The 23785-nt window shown below is 42.3% G+C and overlaps 1 protein-coding gene across 7 annotated transcripts in view; it reads right to left on the bottom strand.

The window, feature by feature from the left end:
* Positions 1-23785, bottom strand: part of TBC1D5 (TBC1 domain family member 5) — a 498316-nt gene that overhangs the window by 104069 nt on the left and 370462 nt on the right. For all 7 annotated transcript variants that reach the window (XM_064490964.1, XM_064490965.1, XM_031470042.2 and 4 more), the window contains one exon: positions 13137-13243. In XM_064490964.1, coding sequence (XP_064347034.1) covers positions 13137-13243 — 107 coding nt within the window. The remainder of the gene's footprint in view (positions 1-13136; positions 13244-23785) is intronic.

Here is a 23785-nt window from a genome sequence, read left to right on the forward strand (position 1 = left end):
ATTCTTTTTTTTTTTTTTAAAAGGAAGGAAGAAATGAATGAACGAAGAAAACGAGAAAAGAGGAGAGGAAGGAAACAGAATGCTCATACTATCCATACTCCATTGTTTGCCTTCCTATAGCAAAAGGGATGGTTGGTAGAAAATGACTATAATTTTAACAACAACAACAACAACAACAACACACACACACTAAACCCTCCAATGAAATCCTTTAGGGTACCAAACTGTTATTTCTGTGATAATGAAATCTCATCTCCCTTGTTTAATCAGAGGTCAGTTTCTTTTGAATAAGTCCTAAATATGTATATTCTGAAATTTTAGCTTTTGTTCAGTGCTATTTCACATAGTGTTTCCTGCGTAGCTGCTTAGTCTCTAGGACTGAAGTGTAAGGAAGTTCAAGTAAGAGAGCTTAAACCAGATGTTATCAATGAGAGAAATTTAAGTAGCTGATCTGAAATTAACAGTTGACATCCTTCTCAGTGGATCCTGTCATAAGTGGAATATATAATACACACATTCATTTAGAACCTTTATGAGAAAATATGGCAGGATTTCTCCAGATATTGGCTGGAAAGATGAGGGTAAAGGGTTTACCATTTTCCTGAATTTATGAATAACAACTTTAACCATTCCAGTCACTTTTCTGCCTTTTTCAAATTTTCCTACTTGGTACTTTTCCCCAAAGACAGCTCAAAGCATGTAAGCATCATACACTGTTTACTTTTAAGTGGAATAATTTGAAATACTCTCTATTTTTATTGCTGTTGTTATAGAGGGACAAGAGGGAAGAGATGAACCAGGCGTTTGTACCACAACAGAAACTGCAAGGAAAGGCCAGAGAGAGCCCAGTCACAAACAGCCCCAACCCGCAGCACGACGAGGGGCAGATTCAGGGCTGACGATTTTGTGCAACATCTGATACTTCTCAGCTTCATCCCTTCGTATCTCTTCAACACAATTTGCAGCAAACACTATAGAAGATAAACTCAAGGGGCCGTCAAGACAGCTAAGAACAGCAGCAGGAGAAGAAAAGCCCAAACTCTTGATTTACTGAAGCAATGGCACAGAAAAAAGATGCTCAAGCATCAGGATCCCTAAGATGGTGGGTAAGGGGACAGTTATTTCCAGTCTCCCTTTGCAGAAATCAAGCTTATCAACGATTGGGAATAATTCTGATGTGCACCCAACAACTGTGCAGGGGGCAAACCCTAAATGTAACATGAATGCCTCTGGGCAGAGGTTAGCACAGTTTTTGAGGACCAGGTGGTGTCCAGGTTGGTGACATCTGACTATACCCCTTGTACGTTCAGTATATTTCAAAAGCAAAAGATGTCAGTCAGTAAGGGCCTGCCAAAGGAGCAGAGAGAAGCAGGGTCAAAAGGCACACGTGGGCAGAGCCAGGGAGAGAGGCCCAGAGCTCACTGGTGCGGGACTGCGTGCTTCCCAGGACCGCAGGAAGACTCCCCCAGGAGCCGGCATGCAGACCCTGCCGCCCCTGCGCCAGGCCCTCCAAGGAGCTCTGCTGTCCTGACTGCATCTTCCAGCAGGGCTACAGGGAGTGCAAGAGCTTGTTTCTTTCTTCCCTGTAAGTGACCTGATAACGAAGTGGCGTCAGGAAGGAGGGGAAGCAGTGAGTGTGGGAGCAGTGAGAAGTTCCTCTCCAGGACTCTGCAAGGAGAGGGAGGAGAAGGAGGATGACTCCAGGTTGGAAGCAGGGGCCGCGGGAACTGGTCTCAGCAATGCTGCTGAATGCTGGGTGAGCTTGGGTATTTTACCCCACCTTCCACAGGCCTCAGGAGGAAATAAAGGTGCAATTCCATCATCTGTAGCATCTCAACCATCTCTAAGGAAGTTACAAGATGCGTAATATTCCTAAAACTCAATGTTTCAAAGGAATTACCTTTTCATCATCAGTATCACCTAGAAAATGTGCATGATGTATCCAAGTTACAAGAACACAGTAGGAGGACCAGGGTGGAATAGGCACAGTTCTCAGTGAAATTCAATGGTCCAGAAGATACTAAAGCATCAGTTTAACTAGAGGAATTCAGGAGAACTCCCCCATTCATAAGGCCAGGGTAAGGCCTGTGTCTCCCTGAGCTGCACCTGCTGACAGGTGTGTCTGTGAGAACTCCGGAATTCCCTGTGCGCTGAGAGCCAGCACTAGGACTCTCAGCACGGCTAAGCGATAGCACCAGCTGGATCTGTACTCAGGAGCCACGGGTCTAGAGCAGGAATCTCTCAATTTTCTTTCTTTCCCAGTCAAAATCAAGGGGCTTGACTTCTGACACTATTTATTTATTTACAAAGCATATGCGTGTATCACTTATATTAATCTATTATGTACATTAGAAAAGATATTCACAGTAGAATTTTTAAATGAGAGAGATGAAATAAGCTATATTTAAACCAGTTTTATAGTGATTTATTATGGTATTCTTCGCTTTTCCTAAAAATGTATGTTTAACAGTAATAATGTGATTGACTAAGATTCTTCACTTCTTTTTAAATTGCTTTCTATTCTTCTTCTTTCAATTAAAAAATTTTATTACTTCGTTGGTGGTGGTGTTACTTGTGGATTTTTGGAGGGTGGGGGTAATTAGATTTATTTATTTATTTGTTTTTTAAGAGAGGTGCTGGGGATTGAACCCAGGACCTCGTGCATGCTAGGCATGTGCTCTACCACTGAGCTACACCCTCCCCCCAATTTCTTTACCTCTTGAAAATCTTGGTTAAAATACTTTGTGATAGTCAGTTTTGGTGAACGACCCTCCAGAAAAAGCTACCTCACAAGAGATACAGGTCTGAGCGGAAGAAGGCCGTTTTTGGCTGCCCTTGCTAAAGTACGGTATTCACTTTGGAATCCATCTATTATGCCAAGGTTTTTGTTAAAATTTGGTTAGTAAAATTTCTGTCTTCCTTAATGTTAATCAGCTTGTATTAGTCAGGGTACCACAGAGGAACAGAACCACCAGGATGGACATGGCCAAGTAAGAGGAGATTTATCACTGGCCCACGTGACTGTGGAGGTGAGACACCCTGAAATGAAAGCCAGTGGTATGATTCAGACCAAGCGCCAAGGTCTGAGAACTGGGAGCAGGCACAGGGGGAGGGAGGGGGGCCCAGGGGAGGAAGGGAGGCGATGGCGGCCCTCAAGGGATTGGATGACGCCTGCCCACATGGGCAGATCTTTTTAGATCTTTACTGATTCAAGTGCCAACCACTTTCGGAAACACCCTCACAGACACACCCAGAGACAACGTTTTACCAGCTGCCTGGGCCTCCCTTAGCCCGGTCAGGGTGACACATAAAACTAACCGTCATCCAGCGCTTCTTAAAATTTAATTGGAGGATCTTACAGTTCCATACTTTAAAAAATGGATTCAAACCTGACTTTATCTCTTCATTTGGAAGATGAGTAACCAAGTTAGAAAGTTCAGTTTCCACAGTCTTTTGGTGTGCTGTGAGAGTTGTAAATGAGTGATGCACTCAGATTGTCTTTGGCAAGAACATTGCAAATAGATGAAACATTTCCAAATATTCCAGTTCAAAAATGTTCTTTCCATAGCATGAATTTTTTGAAAAAGCTCTTATTTTCACTCATTATTAAAATGTCATCATTATCTTGAAGAGACAAATTGCTTATTCAAAAATATTTGCATAGTACCTTAACACTGAAGGCTGTGTGTCATTACAGGTAAGCAGATTTGAAGTCTATTTTTTCTCAAAAGAAGTTAAATTTGGCAACTCTTTAGCAGAAGATAGCTAGTGAACCTACAACAGAGGTTCACGGCCCCTGACATCTTTTTAATACTGTAACTAGGCCATCATTTAAGATAATGTAAGATGTTATGTTTACGATAATTTAACATCCACTGAACTGGGCATATGGAGATGCCAGTAAGGCACAAGGCGGCAGAGGCAAAGGGAAGGGGGAGGAGTCCCCGTCAGTGCCTTTGCGGGAGGAGCCCCTTCTTCCCTTAGGAGACCGCATAGGTGATGAGTGACTGGGTGACATGTGGGCCATGTGAAGGTACCGGTGTTGATCTGTACATCAAAAGGTACAAGTCAGTTTTTCTCTTTTTTGCTGAAAAATGCAAATGAACAGAAGCTTCATGATTTTCTTCCCGATCTCCACTGACTATCACTGTGCAGGCACTGGTATACGCACCTGCCATTTTGGAAACCACCAGTTAAGAGCTGGGCTTCTGTTTTTAGGTGTTTGGCTTTCAGTTTGTGTAGCAACTTTTTTCTCAATCTAGAGTCTACTTCTTAAAGTGCTGTCCATGGCCGGCCGGTTCCAGAAGAGTTATGGATACAGACTTCCGGGCCCCGTGGCACAGCCGTCCACGCTGCAGTGTCTACAGTCTGCATTGTGACAAGCTCCCCGGTGTGCCTGGTTAGCACACCAGTTAGGAGCCACCACGTCAGACGGCAGGCGCTGTGCATGGGGAACGTGTCTCCCTGATTCACCCCAGGATCTGGCACAGGAGGCAACGTGCTGAACTTAAGTGGAACCAGCAGCGTGATTTCTCCTCAGTCACCATTCATGCATTCATCCATTCATGCATGCATTCATCCATTACTGTAGGTATTCGGGTAACAGAATATAATACAGATGAAAAGCACTGCCTTCATGGTGTTGATATACTGTCAGAGGAAGACAGAAAATAAAAAAAAATAAGATGAGCAAATTATTTACTGTAACAGAGATGATAACTGCTATGGTACCAGGAGTGCTGGGGGAGGAGGTGGTGGGGACGGGGCAGCCTTCCGGGGGACGGGGACAGGCCTCGCTGAGAGCACGTGGCACCCGAGTGAAGAGTTAAAGGGGGGAAGGAACCAGCCAACCGGGTGTCCCTTTCACTCAACACGAATCCAGTTCATCCCTCTGTATGTGTCTCAACCAAGCCTTCCAGGAAATTTTAGATGTTACTGGTACACAGCAGGAGCTCAGGAAATGTGGGCCAAATGAATAAAAACAGCATTTTGGAGAAAGAAACAATGTGGAGAAATGAAACAAAGCTCCTCTTCAAAACCAGGAAAAACTATCAGGTAAATAAAGAACCATTCCCGATCATATGAAGACACTTGGACAATGTCACTCGTGGCACATGAGAACCTTACTCACACAGCAGGTGCTAGGGCAGGACCCCCTGCGCAGAGCGACCCCAGCCTCTGCCTGGGCACTGGGGGCCGGGAAGGGGCCAGCCTGCTGTGTGCGGGGGCGGCTGTGGGTCCACGTGGGTGGCCCAGCCGCCACCTTGCAGTATGGAAACCCAACTTTGGGTAATACCCAAAATGGTAACCATAAAAGTGCTTGAATTGGATGAAATATACTTAAAAATTCCTCATGATAAAATATTTTGTGGCTTTGTTTTGGACTTCCTGTCCAAAGTATTTAAATAAAACAAAGTTAATTGATTATAGTTATGCAGTTAACTACTTGAATGTATTGATTTTTATTCCTATAAAATCAATATATTTAATATTTTAAATGAGCAATAATATATTTGCTGAGCTAATATACTTGGGGGGCAAATAAAATATTTACTGTGGCCATAGTTACTTAGATTAAAAAGAATTATGCTTTCTTCCCCTATTTTGTCACTTTTAAGCTTATAATCTTTTTGTCCTACTTTGTGACTTACAACTTTCAATGTCTTCGGATTGTCACATTAAGATGACACAGAAACAACTCAAAGTGGTGCCTTTTCTTCTTGAACAAGCTACTTCGTGTGTAAGAAGGAAAATTAAGTGATTAGCTAGTTCTCAGCACTCAGAACTGGAAATGACCTTTAGGGATTACAGGCTAACTACGGCCTTACCAGTCACCTGCCCCTTTTAAAAAAAAAGCAAGTCATGAACAAGTCATGACCAAGGCAGCAAAACGTTCAATGTTCTCTCTGATGGTAAAATAGCAAGTCAGAGGTGAAGCAGGGCAGGCTCCCCACGCCCTGGCCTCGGACACAGCACAAACGTCTCTCTGGGCCGTGTAGTGAGACTTCTATATGTTTACAGTCGGGGCCTCACAGTGCCTTTCTAAACACACATGCAAAGGATTAACGGCTTTGAAAGCATAAGTAGTCTCTTTAAAATAAATATTTCTCCCTAAAAGCCTAGATTTTCGCCTTACTTGTAAAATACCAAATAAAAAGCAAAGAGTTGGTCTGCAGATTTTTTTGTTTATTTTTAGTGAGAACAGAGTTAACCACAGATTCTAGTCTCTTCTTTAGTTACTTGAGGCAGAATTAATCACTCTGATTGGTTGTTTTTCAGGAAAGAAACTCTTCCCTCTAAAACATGCAGAGCTCTCTTTGCTGCAGAGTTTCACAGCTCTCTTTGGCCCCCCAAATAAAAATCACTCGACTTCTCAAGAGTGGCTTTAAAGATCTAAACAAAGACATGTTTATTCTGAGCAGATGCTGTTACCACAAGCCACTATCTTAGCCAATGAATCTTGCAAAAATCATGGGGACAGAATCTTTTTCACACTGACTTTTCACTTAAACACAAAGCATTTATTTATGTTAAATAATAACACACAAGTAGAAACATTATAGAAACGAATGCCAAATAAAATACTATCAAACAAGACTGTGTGCACATTTGAGGGAATTTGAAAAACCAGTGTCTGTTCATACCTGAGGTGTTGAAGGGGGAACCTCAGGGGTCCCTGAGTGACTCTGGATGTAGCCCTGCCAGGCCCAGCCCGGACACCTGCCTCAGCAATTCTCAGGAGCTTTGCTTATGCTGTTTTCTTAAGATGGAATAACATCCCAAGAAAATTCTTCAAAGCCCAGTTAGAATGCCTCTTCCCACTGGAAGCCTTTCTGACTGTCTCAGCCCGAATCAGCTGTTCTTGCTGCCACCTGTCACTCACCGTATCTTCCATAACAACTAGCTGTTCACGTCTATAAGGGACTGTGGCCCATCACATGGACCAGCTCTCGTTCGCTGCACACTGTAAGTAGGAATAAAATCTATCTGCTGAATTGAACTGAATTGCTAACACAGATTCAGAAGATTTGAGATTATGTGATGCAGCCTCTTCATGCAACAGTTCAAGGAAAGCAGTGACTTGCCCCATAGACACAGCAGGCAGTGATGTGAGTGAAACCTGCATCCTGAGCTCCCCTTGCGGGGCTGCCACACAATGGATGGCTCTAGTCCCTGACCGAGCAGGGCTCTGGTCTGGTAGATGAGAAAGATGGGTTTAGTTCCCGCAACACTACGTAGTGAGTGTGATGCTGACATAAAAGAAAGCAAAGCTGCCTGAGGCGGGTGGTGCACAGAAGGCAGCCAAGACTGTTTTCTAAAAGATAAACGCAAAATATGTATGATTAGAAGAGGTCAGAGTCCTGGCCTCAGTCCTTGTACATCAAACAAAACCTACTGGCCAGACCCACGCGACAGCCCAGCGGTCAGAATGAATGTGCTCTAGCAGGTGGGGAAACTGTGTGGGAAGAGTGTTTGTAACTTCTGGCTGACAGCAAGAGTATTTTATAATAAGAGGGTGCCTTAATCACCAGGAAGAATTACCACGAATCCGGCAATCTTTACAGAGTTTCAAAATGTGATCTTAACAAGTTTTCCCTGGCCTGCCTGTCCATCTCGGGTGGGGCCCCCCCGTCTGCCGGGCTTCTGGTCCCATGAACAGTCCGAGCTCTTTTCTACCTTGGAGTCCTTTGTTTGAGAAACACACAGTTCTACTCTATGAAATGTTCAAACATAATAAATAACACATTTCTAATACAGGCTTAATAAAAATTTTTAGATTACTCTTTTACAGATTTTTGAAAGCCACCATGTACTCAGAAGTAAAACTTCAGGTTTTTTAAATACTAGCCTATGTCAAAAAGTCTGTATTTCTGACTGAGTGTGAAGATACAGCCGATTAATCCCCAATACCTGTAACTATAACAAACATCCAGTTGGTTGTAATCTAGTGATAAAAATGATACCTAGTCACGAAGCTCAGATACAAAGAAAAAAACAGAGAAAACATACACAAAAAAATGATTCTCCAAGAATGGCAGTTTTTAGAGAAATGTTCCAGGTTTTGGGTTAAAAAAAGGGGGATGCAGAAGATAGAAGTAACACATTCTTTCTGTAAAAGAAAATCAGACAAGAAACATCCTAGAAAATCTGAACAGAACCTCGGATGGAAGCCTCATGGAAAGTAAGCAACGGCCCTGTGCGTCCTCCTCAAAGACGTGTGTGCTGTTTTAGGTCCCTTACTTACTGCTCAGAGAAGAAGATGTTCCCTGAATGCAGCATCTCCAAACACCATCGCTTGGCTTGAACCCACTCACCACTTTTTTATTCTGATAGATAATATTTTACTAAAGCCATCTGCCATTAAAAAAAGTTGCAGGTACAGTGGGCTTTTTTTCTTGAAATTAAAGAGTAAAAATCTATTACCTGCGTAAAATCCGAAATGCGAATATTCAGGCTTTTTATCACTTAAAAAAGCAAAATTTAATATAACTCCAAACAAAAGCCAAATCAGAATTGGCCAAGAACACTGTACACTATATTTTTACAGCATGTTTCTGTGTACAAGAATGACTGTAAAATTAAATGGTCTTATTTCTAGTAATTTTCTCCCATAAACAATAACAGTCACTTGCTAAAAGGGATGCTTGCGGACTTACCAGAAATAATTTTTGGGAATATTCTAGTCTTCAAAACAAATGGTAGCTGTCAAATTCCTACTGAATAATCTAAAATGTTAATCCATGTACTGTATTTCATTTGTAATAAGTCTTTGTGATGAGGTTAACACTTCAACATACAACACAAACAAGAGAGCACCGAAAAATGAAAATTACTTTGCTTATGCTTCCATATTAGAATTTTATTTGCTAAAGGGTAAAAACAGATTTGCAAAACTCACAGTTGACTTAAAACAATACTTTTAAACCTTTTATTCCTAGCCCTTACTGCCTTCAGGAAGGAGAAAACATCTGGTTATTTAAGGAACACAATATGTTCACATTTTCTATGACTTTTGCTTCTAATTGGGTTTTAAAATTTTTTTTTTTGAATTTGAACAACTAGTTAGAACCATGTTTTTTAATCACTTCATATTTTTCAGACTGTCCTCCCTCTATCCCTCTGCTCCATTTAACAGATTGTTTTTGGAAATCTGCTCAGTGATTCTAACATGATGAAAGATAAAAAAAACAAGAATCAGGACTGTGGCCTGAAGAGCTAAGCTCAGAAACCGTATCATAAGGTGAACGGGACACAGGATGCTAGTCATCTGACGTCGGTTTCTTCATATAGCATGTATTTAACATTTCAAGTAGTTCCTGGGTCATTTAAGTACATGGCAGTTTGATTTATTACAGGTGCAAAAGTTTGCTCCAAAAGAAAAAAAAAAGAATTTGTATGAGAAGTATCAGTAACTAGGATTCCACTATTTTTAAAACTGATGAAGCTACAGCCCTTGTCAAATGGAAAGCTGGCTGGAAGACTTGGGTTAAGCTGCTAGTTCAGCCACCGACGAGCTGTGTGACCTTGAGTCTGTCTCCTGACTTCACTCTGACCTTCAATTTGTTCATATACAGAAGGAGAAGCTGAATTAGACTCTCCAGGTTCTTTGCAGTTCTGGAATTCTGGCCATCTAAGTGAAGACACTGACTAGATTCTTTATTGTGTCTTCTCTGTTCCATAATATCTGACAGTGGTAACAGGTTTTCAAGTAATTCTGACAGATAGCAAGTTAAGGAACTAAATGCCCTTTTAGTTCAATTTGTGGGGTTAATTCACCATCTTGATAAAAATGGCAGCTGACAAACAGACCACTGGCGATGGTTTCTATGGAGCGTAGGTATGGGTTCTAGAAATCCATGAGGTGAGTGAGGTCCACCTAGCTCAGAGTCAGGGCTGGAAGAGGCTTAGCATTTGAATCAGAATTCAATTCTACTGTTTTCTCAATACCAATCACTGCGGGATACAAAGCTAAATGCTAAAAGGTGAGCAGGGTCACGAGGAGGAATAACTCATAAAAGATATAAACATACAGCAAAAATACAAGGTGCGGTGAGGACTCAGGGAAGCTGTGCGTGTCTGGGGAGCCTGGGAGTGGCTTCCTGAAGAAGGCGGAACAGACGCTGGCAACCACAGGAGAGGTGAGTAGAAATGAGGGTCAGGGAACCACTCCAGCTATTTTGGAAGCGTGGAGATTTTCGGCCTTGGGAAAGCCACGTAACCCTACCCTCTGCACTGAAAAGGCAGGAGGAGAGAGAAGCCGTGCGTCTGTCGCATAGCTTGCTGTGGGGACCAGACTAAGCATGTCAGAGCCCTGGGAAATGGTGAAGGCGTGTGATCTGTGCTTACAGTTTACAGGCCCACGACTCGGTCTGTTCCAATGAGGGATGTGCTCACAGTGAAGCTGACACCTGAGATAAAACAACTAACAGCTCCGCGTCTCCAGTGCTGCTCAGTGTGTCCTCATCCGAGCTCCCCCTGCCGGTGCCGGGTTTGGGGGGGGGGGCGGCAGGACCCCGCGCTTCTCTGAAGGCTGACAATGACCTTCTGGAGGCTCAGAGCCCCCCATCCATTTTCATGTGACTGAGTCTGTCAGCAGCGCTCAACACAACAGCCACGCGAGGCTGGGCCACACGGGAGAGTGCACCTTCCTGCCTCAGACCTCATCTACTCATGTGCTTCATAGAGACCTGTGTGTTTCTAGACTCACCCCGATTTCGATGTTTCACCATTGTCAGTACACAGAAAACACTGAGCGCACTGTAGTGTCTGGATTTTCAGAGGATGTGGGTGGGGTACCAGCTCCACCTTCCCCTCTCTTCTCTCCCCTCGGTGTACATGGCCCCCTGTAGCACTTTATCTACACTGAAAGCTCTGTCAACTTGTGGATTTTCACTTTTTCATATGTACCTTTGTAGCACTGGATTGGATCTTATTAGATCATTAGAAAGTCTGCTCTTAACGAGCAAACGTTGCTCTGGTTGGGCAGGTTATTAGAGACAGTTTAATTCAACCACCAAAGAAAAGAGCAAGACTTGGGAAGCATGAATTTCCCTAAATCACCAGGATGTTTGGTAGGAGAGTCAAGATGTGACCCGATGTCCTGATTCCTAACTCTGGCTCCTTGCAAGACACAGTGATAAACCTACAGTTAGCATACGTGCCGAGTGACATTTACTACATGATGTCACTGGATCAGCCATCACATACATCTGGCTAAGACTATCCCCTCACGGGGTCACCCACCTGAAACCCCCTAGCACTCTATAGCTTTCTGTCATTTTCCTGACAGACGTCTTCACTACATGCACTCGTTCTCAGGAGCTTCTTAAACACGACTCCCTCCTTCCACCCAATTTCTTATGTCTCAGCAGTATCAGTTTAAGGCTGTACCTTTTGGCCAATATCTCTATTATGTTTTTACTTGGTAAGACCCTGAACGTAAAAGTGGGTACACTGTTCTTTTAGATATTTGTACTACTGTGTTTTTCTCTTAAACTTTAGAGAATATATATTTTTAATGCCTGCAGAATTGGCTTCCTTATACTCTGTATTATATATACAATCTTACTGAGATTAAAAGCACTGAATTAAAATCACAGATTCCACTAAGAACACTGATGGATTTAGTACACAGAATTCTGCAACAGTGAGACAGATGATTCATAGGTAGATCAACCCTGTTTAGCCAGGGAAAAGCTACCAGCATCGATAAGATTAAAATAAAATACTCTTTCCTCCTTTCAATTAAACCAAACAAATCACACAAGCAGAGAATTAGAATAGTTATTTCAGCAATTTCCCCCCAACTCTAATTACTCTAATTAATTCCTAATGCTGAGCTGACAGAATTTACCATAAGTTTGTAGACCAAAACTCAGATACCTCACTGACCAGCAACTTCATTCTTTATTCCTTTTATAGATATGTCATTATCTTGGTCATTTCATGTTAAAAATAGATACTTATACACCCTAAATATACATTAAAAAATGGAACTTTAGATTTGTCTGACTCCTAAGCCTTACCAGAAAAAAAGTGCTACCTTACGTATCGGAGAAATAATGGATTATATTTCTGATACTTAATGAAATTTTGTGTAGGAGAAATAACATTAAAATGGTGTATTTCTGCAGAAAATGGATATAGGCTCAAGGGAAAAAAAAGTATTTTAAATCAAGCAAAGAATAAATAAAAGGTTGCTGAAATCAAATGCTGAAGTCAACAACCGAGGAAAGGACAGAAATCCTTTAGAATCAAAATGCACGTTGAATTTGTAGGTCCAAGTCGATCAGACAGACTTTGGCAGTGGAATCCACAGACAGACTGACTCAAAGGCAGTTCGACAACTGCCAACACGCCTGCTGGGAGTTCTGCCAAAGAGCCAAAGGCTGGGATTACCACCCGAGGCCTGGCATTCTCCTATTCGTGTTTGAAGCTTTCTCTCTTATACTTCATCCAATATTTTTGTTTGGCTCAAAAGCATCGAAGATTCACAGATTTTTTTAGATCATTAAATGTTCTTATTTTCAAGAAATATAACATTAGTTGTAAAAGAGCACACTTTTCCTCTGGAGTGTAAAGAAAATTTTGGTGACTTTACGTTCAAATAGAGAAATCAGCATTAAAGTCTGCTTAAATCTTTATTAGGTTAACTCTTCACCCACAAAATGAGAAATATGTGATATATCTCAATTACTAAATAACTGAAATATTTAGTATTTCATTGTATCATAAGCTTTTAGAAAACTGGTCCTTTTTATAGCTCTCATGTCTTGGTCTTCACGTCGCCCCTGAGGCTCCACCTGGATTGCCTCTGTGAGGGGTACCAGTGATCACGCAGTGTGGGTCCAGGGAGCAGCAGTCATGAGGAAGACAGGGGGGCAGAACGACCCTCCAAGGGACAAGAGATGCACACCTCAGTTTCTCATGGCAACGTCCACTTCATTTGCCTGCTGATTGGCTGATCTGCCCAAGAGGCATGTAAGTTTTGGCCTGCAGCTCTAGGCAAATTCTTTCACTAGGCAATTCATCTGCCACTAGACAAGTTCTACATTAGGAATTCTTGGAGTCGTATTGAGAAACCAATTTTTCACCCAACTTAAAACTGTGCACATCAGCCCACTTGCAAAGCTTACCTTTGGGTCTCGAAGGAACAGAGCTTTAAGAATCAGTGAGTGGACATCTCCAATTAGTGGATAGTGCATCAGAAGGCCGAGACAGGTCTGGTAGTTACTCGAGATCACTGAATCAGGGGGGGAAAAGCATAACTGAGAAGCAATACTGTTTAAGATATCTGCATTACTAAGAGAAACAAAGTAACAACTTAGATTTAAAGAAAGCAAACCAATAACTCAACTGATTAGATAAAAGGAAATGAGGGGAAAGGATCGTTACCAAATGGTCTTTGAAGCAGCGCACTGCACTGTTGACTGCAATCTAATGCACTAGCACTGGTCCTCAGGGGGTGCTGGAAGGAAGTGCCTCGAATAGAGATATGTGTGTGTGTTTGCAATATAAATAAACTCTTAGAAGCATGCATATTTATTGCCATTTATATGGCTGTATTTAAATGTCTCTGGTTTTGCTACTTGGAAATTAGTAACAAAAATCTTATGAATGGGAAAGAACCAGCTTAAAATTCTTGTAAAATAATATTTACCCTGGTTATTACGCTTCACAACTTATATGTTACATTTATTTTTTTGTATATGCAAACATTTCCTAACTCAAAATTACAGAGAATATAATTTCTTCCAATTATTTCTTTTCTTAAAGGTAACCAGAAATTCAGGGAGAATATTTATGCAGCATTTCTGGGAGGAAAAGTGTCAACCTCTTCATAGATGAGCCGAACTGTGTTCCTTAGACTGCCACTTAATTTTCCCCCCCAAATCAACCTAATTATGGCTGCAATTATTAAACACATCTTTCCAGGCAGGGCTGTGTGAACTACTTCATTTCTTGGCAATCCGTCTGCCACTGCTGTCACAGTCCCGCCCATCAGCGTCGCCGGTTTGTAAGCCAGGCTGACTGCCTGGGCGGTGGCACAACTGGGAAGAAACTTTACAGTTACAACTTCCTGCTGTTGCGACTGAATCCTTTTCATTAATTCCCACAGTTAGTTGAAAGATGTTCCACAGGAAAACAAGTGGGGTCCACCAGAAACAACACAAATCATAAAATAAACAACTGTCTGTTATCAAAAAATACCCTGTTCTTCGACTTTTCTTCTGCTGCTGCTGGAAACATCACTCTTGCTGCAGCTTCCCCACCCGCCCGCCCCTCCCCTGTACATTACGGAGAAGGAGACAGGACCGGGCAAAATGAATAATTATAATCTATGTGAGGAAACACTTTATCATCTTCATTTCCGTCGCTGATCTGACAGCTTGTAATTTCATACATCTGCTTTCACTTGTAAAGTACTCACTTACCCTACCCTTTTTTATCTGTTCACACTCTTCTTTTCTTATTTGTTCATTTTATCATATTCACATTCAGTTACCTGTTGCCTTTTTCTCTCTAGAACTCAAACACCTAGGCTACTGCAAAGAGTGTAACATTTCATGTACAGTTTTCTTTGCAATCTAACAAGTTAATAAAACTTAGATAATCAATTCCTTTTCTAACTCATAAACTGATTATCCCATGATAATGATTATACATTTGCAACTGACCCAGGAAGAATTCTTGTCTATTTTGTAAGAGAGACAGGACAGCGGTCTGGCAACGGTTCCAGGTTCGAGACTCAAAGGTGCGGACTCTGATCCTGGGACACCCCTGGAAGCCTTTCATAAAGTGGCCTGTAGACTAAATGATATAATCTAAGTGACTGATTTAGAACAGCTATTCAAAACCAGTTGGGGGTAACCTCTCTGAGCTTAAGTGTAGTCATTTGGAAAAGAACTTTCTGATTAAAAAATAAATTATCTGCCTACATCACTCATGCCAATATTTGTTGAGTACCTAACCCACGACAGGCCCTGTGTTAGGAGGGGAGAACACGGTCCTTACCCTGCAGGAAATTAAAGTACAGAAGGGTGGGTGTGTAATGACAAGCAGGTGTTACCATTGTTCTCTCTAAGAGGACAGTGCACGGTGGAAGGCTTTCTGGGACCAGGCCCTGTACCAAGACCTCCACCTGCATTACCTCATTTAATTTCTATGATCGTCTTTTTATAAGGGTACAGTTATCATCCCTGCTTCACAGATGAGAAAACTGATCGTTGGCAAGGTTACGACACTTGCCCAGAGCACACGGTGACTGGGGGGTGGACCAAGCTTTGAAGTGTGTGAGTCAGGCAGCAGCGGCAGGGCTCTAACACATGGTTTTGTTTTAAAAGGCCATTGTTTTGAAAACCAGAGGACATAATGGGTGCAGATAATCCCTGCAAACAGCAAAGTCAGTTAATCTTTATATTCCTGTGTAGCAGCTGTGAGTAGCTAGGAAGATCAGCACAGCCCAGTTTGCAAAACAGCCTGATGTGGAAGGTATTTACTTGGAGGGACCAGAGCAACAATCCTATGTTATTACAGCTCGACGACACATTTGAACCCACGGGAAGCTGTAAAGCACACTTACAAATACAAATAATATGCAGTTTACAAAATAAGAGAAGCTAAATCACAGATTCATATTCTACTTGTACAACAAATGAAGGAGCTAACATTCTTCCTCTCATTTCTCCCATCTGTCCGTCCGTCCATCCATCCGTCCAGTCACTGAATGTAATGACTGTTTCCTGAGCATCTGCGAGATCCTGTGCTGGGCAGCAGCCCTAGGGCTATCATGGCGCACAAGCCTGAGCTCCAAAGGGAAGTGGAGCAGGGCGCCCTGATATGTGGCTGTAGGAGTTTGGGTCGCGCCACCCCCAGATGTGCCACTTTGGTACAGTGATGACTGGGAGCTGTGGGCACCTGAAATCAGCAAACGCAGGGAGAGGCTTTCTCTGAACTCCCCTTCTCTTTGCCTCCCCTAAAGATAAATGCTGCAGAAGGAACTCAACTGTCCTAAGTCCCTCCAGACAAACTCTGGCACAAACTATCACACCTCTTCTTCTCAGGGCCCATTTGTCTTTCCTGAGAATCACTGACTCTTCTCTCAGAGGCCTGCACCCCCTCCCTGAAATCCCCACTTATCTCTTCGAGGGCTGCTCATTTCCCCTGGGTATCTCCACGTGTACATGAGGTATGCGTGTTAGTAAACTTGCCTGTTTACCTCTTGCTAATCTTTTTGTTAAAGAATCCCAGCTGAAAACCTAGCTGGGGGAGGTCAAGTTCTCCTCGCACGTTGCACCTGCCTTCAGATAACACCGTCTCTAACTTAGTAGTGAGCCCCTGTACTTGTCCTTCCAGAGCTGTTGTAGTTTGCAATCACATATGCCAAGTATGAAGTCCCTTTTAAACAACTGCGTCCAACTGAGTGAACCAAAAGAGAGTAATACAAGCTATTTTAAAAACAACGCAGTTGGAGTCTGATAGAATAGGAATTTCGTTTTAAACTTTACAGTAAATTTTTGTTGAATTTGAAAAACTCATCCACAATACTGTTCCTTCTCCAGGATTTATTTTATCAGAGCAGGGCAGTGACACAAGGGAAAAAGTGAAGGACTGAAAAAAGACTGTGTTTTGCCATTTGCCTACATTGAAACTGGGTTTGTATAGGCTTTAAAAACAAAGGACTGAAGCCACGCTCGGAAGAGCTTATTCGGGAAGGTTGAGACAAAGATGAGTGGTGTCCGGAAAAACCTACTGAATCTGAAATCAGACAATCTAGACTAGAATCTAGATTAGACCTACATCAGATGCTGGCTAGTCATTTGTTACGTGTGTGAATTCAGGCAAGCTGCTTCATGAAATCTTTATTTCTCTCATTTATAAATGGAGCTGACTGTTCTGGCAGGGGCTCTGTAGGAATGGCCCACATACATGGTCGTGTGTTTCCCCGCTCGCCTCAACTCTGGCTGAATAACACTCTCTCCACGTGAAGCAGAGCTGACCCCCGTGTCTCTGCCTTTAGATGGCCCGCACTGTTCTGCAGTGGTCTAAGGGAGTTGGTTTAAACAGTTTCTTCAGCGGCAACAAACCAACAAAATAATGAAATCAGTAAAGATAATCAGAGGCGTGATTGTTTGAGAAAGTTTAAAGCAATGCACGTCATTAACTTACGAGTAAGTCAACGTTAACTACACCCGCAACTGTAACATTTCTAAGTGAAACACTCTTCAAATTGTTTAACTTCGTATTTAAGTACTTCTCAAGGTAAAAAAAATAGACTAAGAACAACTGAAATTCAAAAAAAAATTAAGCACATATAATGTGCCTGGCAGCTTGCCATGTATAATACCGACAACACCCCACACGTCCTGCTAACGCCCCGAAGGGAAGTGCTACCATCACCCCCGCGTGATGGATGAGGAAGTGCAGGTGGATAAACACCTCTAGACTTCCCCGTGTCCCTGGCAGAGATGGTCACAACAGGGGCATCTGAGTATAGAAGTCAAGTTCTGACAACACGCATGGCCTCTGTTTCTTATTTTGTTCATTTGTGTCCTCTTTCTTTTCTTCTTGGTGAGCCTGGCAGAGGTTTGTGAATTTTGTTTACTCTTTCAAAAAATCGGCTCCTGGTTTGATTGATTCTATTTTTAAATTTCTGTTTTATTTATTTCATCCCAGATATTGATTATTTCTTTTCTTCTGCTGACTTTAGGCTTTGTTTGTTTCCTTTTACCTAATTCTTTTAGGGGGTAGGTTAAGCTGTTTATTTGAGATTGTTCCTGTGTTTCTAGTCAGGCCTGTATTGCTATGAATTTCCCTCCGAGGACTGCTTTTGCTGCATCCCATACATTCTGTGTGGCTGTATTTTTATTGTCATTTTTCTCAAGGTGTTTTTTATTTTCCTCTTTGATTTCGTTGTTGATCCATTGGTTTTTTAGTAGCATGTTGCTTAATCTCCATGCAGTCATTTTTTTCTCATTTTTCTTTCTGTGGTTGATTTCTAGTTTCATGCCATGGTAGTCAAAAAAAGATGCTTGAAATAATTTCTCTCCTCTTAAATTTGTTGAGGCTTGTTTTGCATTTGAGTACATGGTCTAGCAGATGGCCTCTGAACTCCAACTCTGTTGTGAGCCACAGAGAAGCCTCCCAGACACAATGAAAAGAGCCCTCAGGGTAGAAGGCCAGGTGTAGTAAATATTCAGACATAAATTTAGGCACATCTTCTTGTATTTAGCTATAAAACAGCATATAAAATAAATTATCATGGATTAAATATAAAACAAAAATAATGAGCTAACAACAAAAAGAAAACCTTAAGGCTTTAACACAACGTTGTACCTCTCCACTGAAAACAAAGGCAATGTGTACAGAAGTGTCTTGCAAAAAACCTGGCATGCAGAAGACATTCAACAAATGCCATATACTCTGGAAAAGTATTAGGGCTCCATGCAGGAAAATATGCATAATTACCACATGCAGCATCTTCAACTATTTGAAAACCCTTACCATCTTAACTTTCCCAGTTATAAAATGGCTACTTACAAAATGGGATTTCAAATGGACCAGAAAACCAGGTAGGGGCTGTGAGTAAATCATAAATGATAACAACAACAGTTTTGTTCTCTGTCGCCCTGGAGAAAGCCAAGTATAAAACAGCACCGCATCCTTCTCCATACAAAGGGATTCCGTCTAGTTTTGAACACCCTCCTAAGATTCTGTCCTTCTGGGTCTTCCTCCCTGGTTGCCACTGTGACAATGACGTCTCTTAGCACCATTTGTCAGCGTAATAACCCTCAAAACCAAAGACGGCACATGCTCTTCAGTGAACAGTGGATGATCCTTATTTCTCTAGTAGATTTTGTGCTGTGTAACGTGGTGTTTTTAAATTAGATATCTGTAGGGAGGACAATCTCAAATTTAGAACAGCCTACTCTTTTGTCTAGAAAAAGACTTTAAAAACTGTTCTTCTTACTGCTTTTCAAGCTTAATACACTTTAAACAATTTATTTTAATCATAGATCAAACAGCATAAGAGATCTGTGCGCAGGAATTTATACCTTTAAACATACAGTGTTGCCAGTTAAAAGGCAGTAAGTATGTAACCATCCTAGTGTAGAACTGCTAGTGGGCTGGATCCAATCACAGGAGAAAGAACACTGTACTAGACAGTCAGAATGACAGCATACCAGCTCCACAGTGGCACTGGGACTGGCGGTGAAACTTTCAGTAAATCAGTTAACTGTATAGGCTAAAGTTGTCCCCACTGTCTCTCTCTCACTACCCACTGAGGGAATGAGTGAGAGGATACAGTGAAGAAATCTTTGAGTCTTTTAGTGTGAGTTCCTGCCATTAATGTAATCATTGCAGTGATGCACTTGGAATCAGGGCCTGAGTTCTGTTTCCATATCCATAAAATGTCATGGAAATAAAGTCTGAAAGAATTTAGTGTGTATTAAGATTTGGGAAAGAAAACAGTAAGCCTAATTTATAGTTTTTGTGTCTCAATTTTTAATCCAAATGAAGGGAAACTATAGCTCAGGTTTTTTATTTGTTCGTTAATCTGAATATATATATATATATATATTATATATATATATATAAATTTTTTTTTACTTCATTAAGCTTAGTGCTTCTTAATGCCCTACTCAGAAATAAGATCTGTCAGTAGAAATGGCTGAAGTACAGAAGATATTTAAGAAGTCTTGACAACACCCCTTTCTCTTTGTCAGACTTTGTATATTCACTCATTTAACAAACATTTATTAAAAACCTATTTTATCCCATATACTGAGTTGGGTCCCAAGGACACGACAAGAAATAAGGCACAATTCCAACTTTCTCTTCGTATTCCAGTGGAAGAGGAACATGACACTAACTGCAGCAGGACAGGGCTGATGGCCGTGGCACAGCTAAGAGCTGTGACAGCTCCTGGAGCAGGGGAAGCCGGCAGGGCGGTCAGGGTGCCGGCCCACAGCGTGTGCCAGCGAAGGGAGGCAGGACGCCGGGGTGCTGGGGACAGCAGAGAATGCAGGGGGAAAGCAGGCCGTGCTGATACACAGGGTGCAGAGTTTAGATTTTTCTCTGCATTTGTGAGCATTCGCTGGGGGAATGTAAGTAATGTGGTCAGATCTGTGTTTCAGAACGGCCGATGCTGGAGTAAGGTGACAGTGGGAGGGAGGGGACGAGGGACCAGAGGCGAGGGGCTGGTCAAGTGTCCAGTGATGCTACCTGGCAGAGAAGCTGCACACCTGAAGTAAGGAAGGGGCAGAGCGGACAGTGGACAGACATGGCTGGAAAAATGGATCGGTCTTTGTATGTGATTCAACCTGGGGAGTGTGTGCTGATGAGAGATGGAAAAGGCAAATCAGACAATAAGAAATTATCAATAAAAATATTAACAAATTTATATAAGGCTACTTAAAGAATACAGCCACTTTTAATTATTTCTTTGTGCAAGTTTTAAACACAGGTTTTATTTTATGTGCATGGTTTAAAGAGGCAAATCATTCCATAAGTCTGGTTATGAAAAAAGTACATGCTGTCTCCTGTCCCCTATTTCCTACTCCCCAGAGGCACTTGCTTTCTTTTAGCTGATTAAAAAAAATTACCTTCCATATTGTGAAAAGAACATGATGATGTTACTAATTCTTATTTGAAATGTGTCTGCTGACGGCCCATTCAAGAAGCTTTAACTCATCCTCAGCACTGAACCTCAACCCTCCACCAACCTCCACAGCACCTTCCTCTCTCCCCCATGAAGTTATATCAAAATTTTGGTTAGAACAATTTTTACAGTTTTCATTCCTATAACCAGGAAGTGATATCACAGCTGAACAATTCCCTGCATCATGACTACCCTTCCTTTCTTGTAAAGCCTCTTCTTTTTCCTGGAGTTTATAAGTGCCTACTTTTTCATTTGCTTTGCTGTGTATATATTTAACATTAATTTAATCTTAATGCTTTCTTAGTCATATACATCTCCTCTTAATACTTTAAAAAAATTTAGGTATTTTGTCAATTTCCTTCCTTCCTTCCTTTGAAACCGTTCACGAGGCCTCTGGCCTTGGGGGTGTCCCTCACCTCTTGCAAGTGCTGCATCCTCATTTCCTGGAAGAACGAGCTGCTTCTTTCTTGCTTTATTCCCTCATTTTTGTGGAGCACATGCCTCCAAAAGCTTTATGCACAGGACAGGAATTTTTTGAAACCCTCTCTGCTTGAAAGATTTTATTTTGACATTAATTAACAGTCTGGTTAGGTACAGAACTCCAGGTTGGAAATACTTTTCCCTCAGAATGTTGGGGGCACTCTTCCAGAGTTTTCTGGCTTTCAGCTGAAAAGTCTCAAACCTTTCTTAGTCCTAATCCTTTACGTGACCTGCTTTCTCTTCTCTTTCCCCCACTGGTCTGTAAACTGACTATGAATAAACACCTTGGTTTGCATCTGTTTTCACATATAATGGGCCTTTCAATTGAGAAACTCATGTTCTTATGTTGAACTAGAAATTTCTCTTTGTTTCTTTGATAATTTTCTCCCTTCTGCTTTTTGTTGATTTTGTGTTTGTTATTTCTTTCTTTTACTTCTTTCCCTACTTCCTCCCTTACTTTTAAAATTTTTTTTTTAAAGAAATTGCATTAGCTAGATGATGGGTCTCCTGGCCTGATTTTCTTTCTTTTCTTCCTGTTTCAAGTGCTTCTCTCTGGGACATTTTCTCTATTTTATATTCTAACCATGTATTTTCATGATAGTTTAATTTTCAATCACACTGCTTCCTCTGAATTACATATTTCTCAGCTCTCTGAGAAGGCTTCTCCTCCCTGAGCAGTCTCTGTGTCCTCCAAGTGGATTTTTCCTGGTTGCCTGTCTAGATCTCTGCTTTTGTTGTGATGCTCTTCTCAAGTGTCTGGTGATTTCAGACTATCTACTATTTCAGACTAGCACGTGTGAGAGTCGGGCAGGACAAAGGGAAGCTGTGTGCACATGGACGGGTGTGTCTGTGGACGCTGGGGCTGACACAGTGCGTTCTCGGGCATCCCCTGAGCCTGGACTGTTAGGCCTTTTCTCTTGGGCTGATTAGATTCCCCCAGAGAAGATTCTCCCACGCTTCTTCCTGGAGGGGGACAATCTGGCTCCAGAGTCCTGAGGAGGAAGACCCCAGTGGCTCATCAGTCACTGAAATTCCCTGAGTCCTGGTTCAGAGACCCTCCACTTTACCGTCTCCAGGGACAAACCCTGAACGTAAAGGTTGGAGATCTGAGCATGACTGCTTCTTAAACAGACTTTCAACCAGTTCTCATTTTTCAGTCTTAACTCCTTCCTTCCCCCTACCAGCTTCCGGAAGTACCAGCACTGCCAGTTCCCACACTCGTAGGGGTACGGGTTATTCCTCGGCTTCCTCCATTATCAAGTTTGCATGTAGCTTTCCTAGATCTGCTAAGTCAGTTCTCACTCATCCATCTGTTTTCCTGCTTCCAGAACTGCTGTAATCTCCTTCCCAATTCTATGTGTCCTATAGGTTCATGCTATTTCACTGGGGTTTCAGGAACAATGGAGGTAAATGCAGGAATTTAAAAATATCATACCTAATATCCTTAATCACTTGAATGACATTTCTACTTGGCACCAGGGAAGGTGAATTGAAGGGGAAGAAGAATCTAGGTGGGGAGGCAACTGGGTGGAGAAACCTGGGGACATAAGGAGTCAGGAAAACAAAGGTCACCGTCTTCCTTGCTCTGATCATCAGAGAGGATGGCCCCAGTCACCTTGCAGGACCACTCACATTCTCGTTGGCAGCAACAGATGGACATGGAATCTTGAATATTCCTGGGGAAGATTCCAATCATGCATGTAATTTTGTTGGCTTTTGCCCATAAAAGGTGTCCTACAGTTCCTGAATCCATCTGTCATACTGCTTTCTAGGGCAACAGGAAAATGAGGAGTGGGGAGTTAGCACGTGGAAGGGGAAGACTATGGACCCAGGAGGTAAGACCGCTTCTTCCCTTTATAGACGGCCAGAATGGGGCATCAACTGTTTTGAACATGACATAGAATTTCAGTAGGAAAATAATTAAAAGCATTAAATTAAAACTATTTTGAGGCACAAAATAGACATTAAAAAGACAATGTGACACATTAGAATGACCCAAATCCAAAACACGGACACCACCAAGTGTTGGTGACAATGTGGAGCCATGGGAATTTTCATTCGTCGCTGGTGGTCCAGCCATTTTGGAAGGTGGTGCGTGATTCTTCAGGCCTGACCATAGGCAATTAGAAAGGTATGACAGCTCATTTTGTATTTTCAACCTGATGGGCCTGACACATTACTTCCAGGCGCGACTGTGAGTGTGTGCCTGGGAGAGGTGAGCCCTGGATTCAGGAGATAAATGAAGAGACCCACCCTTGCCAATGTGAGGGGGCATCATCCAACCTGCTGGGGGCCCACGTGGAACAAAAAGGCAGAGGAAGGCTGAATTCTCCCCTCCTTGAGCTCAGATGTCCATTTTCCTCTGCTCTGGGATACTGGAGTTCCTGGTTCTCAGGTCTTGGGGTTCTGGGACTTACCCCACCAGCACCCTGGGTCCCAGGCCCTCAGTCGTGGACTGAGTTATGCCAGTGACTCTCCTGAGTCCCACCATGCAGACAGCCAGCCATGGGACTTCCGTGCCCCCATGACTGTGCGAGCCAATTCCTATAGGAAATCTCTTATATGCCCCCTCCATCCTGCTGGTTCTTTTTCTCTGGAGAACCCCAATACAAAGTCTTGACCTGACAGGCCTCACAGGGAGAA

The sequence above is a fragment of the Camelus dromedarius genome, chromosome 2 (assembly GCF_036321535.1).
Source record: "Camelus dromedarius isolate mCamDro1 chromosome 2, mCamDro1.pat, whole genome shotgun sequence".
NCBI classification, from domain to species: domain Eukaryota; kingdom Metazoa; phylum Chordata; class Mammalia; order Artiodactyla; family Camelidae; genus Camelus; species Camelus dromedarius.